We start from the raw sequence: 5,172 nt of genomic DNA, 5'->3' as shown, positions 1-5,172 counted from the left end.
CTAGAACATGTTATTGAATTAAGTGAGAGGTCCCTTTCTTTCCTACTACTGAACCCGAAAATTACGTAGATTGTTTTGCTTGGGATTCCCTAAGTAACCAAACCAATCCCTGTCATTTCACATGGAAAATGGTTTGTTTTGAGCGTTTGAAGTAGACGAACAATTAGCGTATGTAATCGAGTTTCATGTCATCATGTCTTTCTGCCCAGCAGCGCTGGAAACCGTTTTCATGCATCTTGGTTGTTGGTGGAGAAGAAAACCTGCCCAAAAACAAAGATTCCATTTTCAAAAGTTTCAAAGGCTTGAAGGAGCGTAGCCTTATTCAAAAGGAATTGATAGGATTTTCTCTCTCCGATTATCTTCTATAATAAGATAAGAGGTAAGAAGCAAGAAAGACTGTTTATGAATAGCCCTTTTCAGTTCCAATGCGCGAAATCGAAAAAAAAAGACTATCTTTCTTTCAGGGTCATAGATCAGAGAATTCCCTATTTCAAGCTTCCTTACAGGTAGACGAGTTAGCAAAGGTACAGACAGCCTAACCTAGCCAGTGAGTAAGCATGTCCTCTTTCGATTTAATATCTTTCTTAACACCCAGAAAATTATATGCCTCTATAGTAGCTTGCACCGGAATGCAGCTATTTTTTACGGATAGCTATGTTAGCTAGGCCACCTGCTTGATCAGGGTTTCCATCCGAACTAGTGCCTTAAGCAGGAAGGAAAATGTAATTTTATGGTATGGTATCGTATATAAGAGAAAGCTTGCTTTTAGGAGTGATCTTTCACCTTTATTGAGGAGATATAAAACAAGCTTACTTACTAATAAAACGGCAAGAAGCACCTTCTTTCTCATCTCAAAGTCAACTTTCTCCCCTTTTACTAGTAGTTGAGTGCTCATTGTTGTTCGTATCTTGATCGGATCCGAGCTTCCCAAGCTCTATGGTGTTGGGGAACACTACAAGGGTCTTACTACCTTTTTGATTGACTATATTTGAGTCTTTGGAGTACTTTAGGATTATATTCTGCACCAAGGATTTGTTCTTCTGGGCCGGGGTAAATATTGCAGATCAACGGATCTGGTAGTCGACAATTGTTCTAACTTGGTAAAGGTTATCGCAGCACCTGTAGTAGGACAGAGGACTTATCGCGATACCCGCGGACCAATTTATGATGTCTCCATCGCTGACGTTTTTCAAGCAGGCCACGTGTATTGGCCAGGGTCTTATTTATCTAATGAGACCTCGAAGTATCTTTTTGATAGGTGCCTCTATTTATATGGGGAATTCGCTGCTAATAGATCTCGTCCACTGTCCCCCTCCTTCCCCCGCTTTCTTTTGACCCGCAGGAGTATACAATGACAATGTCGGGGCATGAGTGCCCGATCGTGAGACTACCTATTGAACGTTCGATGGCACCTTGCTCCGACCTGAGCTATGCAATAATGAGATCTCCCTTGGTCCTTGTCGTATGTGCTTGACGTCCCCCCATAAGATGCTCACTTGGGGACTTCTTACTCCAGCTGTTCCAAGAGTCTCTGCTAGTTGAACCGCGTCCAGTAGACTCCCTCTTCCGCTCATCCTCTTCGTCAGCTCTTTGATCGGGATACTATTACCTAGGCTCCTAAACTTGGAATGGATGGCAGAGCATAGATGCCAGGTTGTTATATGGACACGATGCTTTACTCGTATATGTTTCTCCAGCTCTCCCAAGAATTGTATGGGAGTCTCCCTGGAGGGACTTCCCGAATGACCGTACGGAGGAATTCTACCGCACTCCGTGTAGCTATGGTTGTTGATCCTACAAAGTCTACCCAAAGGTTTAAGCCAAATTGTAGGAAGTGGGCGATATGTGTTTGTATTTCTATGAGAAGCTCGACGGAACCCACAATTCCCAATAGTGGGTCATCAGCATATCGCGCGTAATAAATCCTTATTAAGTAATAGGTTTTTAAGGGGGCAAGCTTACGGGCCAGGCCTCTTTTTGACATGATAAAAAATATCGCCTCCCCACCCAGCTCTATCAACAGGCCCTTTCTTTTACAATACATAAAAGAGTCTCTCATAGCCTAATTATTATTACAGCATTTTCTACCATAGAATTTGGACTTCTGGGTAAACCCGGTGGCTTCTATGAAGAAGGCGGTGCAAAGGAGGCGAAGGCGGCAAGGGCCAACGAAGGGTGGAAAACGAAAGGCATTTTCTAGTCCCCCCTAAGCCAGGGGTGCTTGTAGGGGAGGTGTGCCACGACGAAACAAGGGAATGAAAAGCCGCTTTGCATTGGATGCTCTTTACCCTTCCTACAATAATGGCTCTATTGTCTTGGGGAGCGTTGAAGCTTGCTTCTTCGGAAGACTTTTCTTGGTCATCAATATGACCTATTCTTAATAGAACCAATCTTATTCTCTGAACAATCAGAATTTCGTACTTCTGTTAGATCCTCCCTATCTCTTGCTCGAGCTTATGTAGGTAGATATTGCCTGGTAGGGCTAATAGTAAACACTGTGTAGGACTGAGTAAGGTCCTTTATCACCTCCTACGAGTCGTCCAACAGAAAAGACTTTCTAAATAGGGTAAAAGAAATTAGGATCATCGATCTCTTCCTTAAAGATTGGGATGAGTCGATGTTGGTCGATGGTGTGAAAATACTTCCTGATGTCGAATTCTAAAAACATGCGAGAGGTTTCCCACTCTTCTTTGATCCATCTTAGGACGGAGTGGAAGCCTCGACCAGGGCGGAAGTGTGATGTGTCTGGAAACTCAAGATCGTAAATGGATTCGTGTACCATTCTGATCGCCTCTTTTATGATCCTTTCTATAGGTAGAACTACTGTGAGCGGTCTAAACTTCAACCCTTATTTCTTTCTTCATATTGTAAAGGTGAGCAAAGCCCCTTTTTTGCTCCCTCTATTGATAGAAAAAGGGCACTCCTGCCATCATTTCAGTGACTCATAGGGCTTCCCTCAGCTCAGTCTTTTTCATTCTTGAGAATGATTGCCACTTATACCAGGACCAGAATGATTATCCCTGCTCGATGGGTCTACATCCATCCCTGAATGTCATTGAGTATTGTTAACTTCCCCATCATTCTTGTAACTGTCACCTGTAATCCATGCAGGTGTGTCCACATCCCCCTGAGTGGACAAGAAAGAAAGGATTTCTCAGAGCAACCCCTTAGGTTCCAGACCCAGAAGACAACTTTCCCATATGAGCATTTGGTACATGTATTAGTCCATGGAAGAGTTAAAGGGTCACCACTACTAAGGATCCCCCCCTAATCTTAGATAGGTCATCTGAGGGTTCGCCGTGGTTCATTGTTGTGCTTACACATAAGGCTACCCTTTTCCGAAAGCTCCGTAGGACCACCTACCACTATCTTCGGCTGGAGGGGTTTATTTCACAAAAAGTTTGGGGCGCAGGCTCCCGAAGAGAGAATTCCAATGAATGTCAGATGCAAAGCCTTATACCTCATTAAGATCATATTGGCATACTCTCCCAAAAAAGAAAGAGCAGACCCCATTGAAGATGAGAGTGAGGTACAACAAGGCCATTTCTGTCCACCACTCTTCTTACGGAGCCATACGTGGACGTTACCACACATACAGCTCCCAGCTAGCAAGCAGTAAGCCTTCCTTTATAAGGAATAGAAGTATGGATGAATCGATATCAAATATAGGATTATTGTTGTACACGATCTCCTTTTTAGTAGTCCTAGCTATCCACCCCGCTATACAGCAGAATGTTCGTCGTCATCTACCTGCCGAAGGAAAACCTTCTCTTTTAATTCCTTAAAGGAATCGGAATTGACTACCCTCGATTCGAGATCCAAAAGAAGGGTATGAAGTCTCTCCAAGGAAGGCTCCCCTATGGAGGTACGCAGATTCTCAAGGGCCCAGGCTCCCCATTCCAGCCAATGTCCTTCTGGATCAAGGACCGCCATTCTCCTAACAATATCGACCTTGACCTCGAATATGTCTTCTTCCTCTATTCGCTCCTGTGTCAGCTCAAAATAGGAAGGAAATTCCTTTACATATAAGAGGCGTCGCTTGATAGACTGAACGGAATCACCTCTTATCACTTCATTCGGATGATACAAATAGGGGACCACATGCAGAGATCTTGCTCCTTCTTCCAGAATCAAAACAACAGCTTGACCTGCGGAGGACTGATTCATAGAGGATTCTCCTTCTTTTTCAAAAAAAGATTCTAAGAGAACCTGTATCCCGAAGGAATCAGGTTCCCCCCTCGAGGATTCACTGGATGACTCAGATGGTAATGGCAGAGGAATCCCCTTCCCCACCCCCATACTAAGGATGCAGGTGAATAAGAGGGTAAAATCCAGACCTACTTGAGAAAAGATGTAGACCCAGGTCAAAGCCCCCAAAAAAGAAATAGCAAAAACCAAAGATATATACATGAGAACTACAAGCGAAAGACCATGGTTTTTTTTCAAATGTAAAGTAAAGTGACGAAACACAAAAATGAAGCTGAAAAGGAATATTCCATATAGAATCAAGAATTCTTCTGTGATTACAACTTCCTGACTCAAAAAAGATGCTACAAAAACAGCAAGAATTGGAAAAAGGCGCAGAGCCAAAGTAAGCAATTTCATAATATGTGTAATGTGCTAAATAAGCATTACAACCAGCACAGTTGCTCCTATTTCTTCTTCCAAGCCAAGCCCTTTTTAGAAAGCACTAACTAAGTTACTTACGGAATCTCAAATCGGACACTGCATCCATCCAATGCATTCTTTTCGATCTTGTACTCGGTACACTTCACACTAACCCAATCTTGATCTCCTTACTCATGGAACACTTTTTATATTTTCATTTTTTATATGTTGTGGGGCTTCACATCACAAGTGAGAAATGGTTTTTAGCCAACGGTGACCGGCTCAATGAGCACCTTTAGGCGAAGCTTTCTCGATCCGATTTCTCACTTGAAGCAAAATAGCCAAAGTTCTTCTTTAATAAGCAATTATGAGAAAAGAAAGAGTTTTCATTGTAACGCTAAGGTGGACAAGACCTTACAACTAGAAAAGGGGGAAAAATCACAAGTTCTCTTTAGAAAATTGAGATCTCCTTGATGATCCTCCTTTCGATAACAGAGGGGAAGAAGAAAAGTTAGAAGTTTAATCTATCTTACTATCATTCGTCCTACTAACATATCTTCTGCT

At 42.7% G+C, this 5,172-nt stretch overlaps 1 protein-coding gene and 2 pseudogenes across 1 annotated transcript; 1 reads left to right on the top strand and 2 right to left on the bottom strand.

The window, feature by feature from the left end:
* Positions 1–857: 857 nt before the first annotated feature.
* On the bottom strand, positions 858–3,043 carry LOC129892774 (uncharacterized; annotated as a pseudogene).
* A 6-nt stretch (positions 3,044–3,049) lies between these two features.
* LOC129892773 (uncharacterized) lies at positions 3,050–3,669 on the top strand (annotated as a pseudogene).
* Positions 3,670–3,720: 51 nt separating this feature from the next.
* On the bottom strand, positions 3,721–4,299 carry LOC129892772 (uncharacterized mitochondrial protein AtMg01010-like). Its single transcript, XM_055968326.1, has one exon. It carries the CDS (start codon positions 4,297–4,299, stop codon positions 3,721–3,723), a length of 579 nt encoding a protein of 192 aa, XP_055824301.1.
* Positions 4,300–5,172: the final 873 nt, after the last annotated feature.

This window comes from Solanum dulcamara, chromosome 6, assembly GCF_947179165.1.
Source record: "Solanum dulcamara chromosome 6, daSolDulc1.2, whole genome shotgun sequence".
NCBI lineage: Eukaryota > Viridiplantae > Streptophyta > Magnoliopsida > Solanales > Solanaceae > Solanum > Solanum dulcamara.
Note: the sequence above shows the minus strand (reverse complement) of the source record. Positions and strands in the feature narration are given on the sequence as shown.

Coding starts and splice junctions, on each gene's coding strand:
- LOC129892772 (XM_055968326.1), bottom strand. CDS start 4,299: ATGGGGGTGGGGAAGGGGATTCCTCTGCCATTACCATCTGAGTCATCC.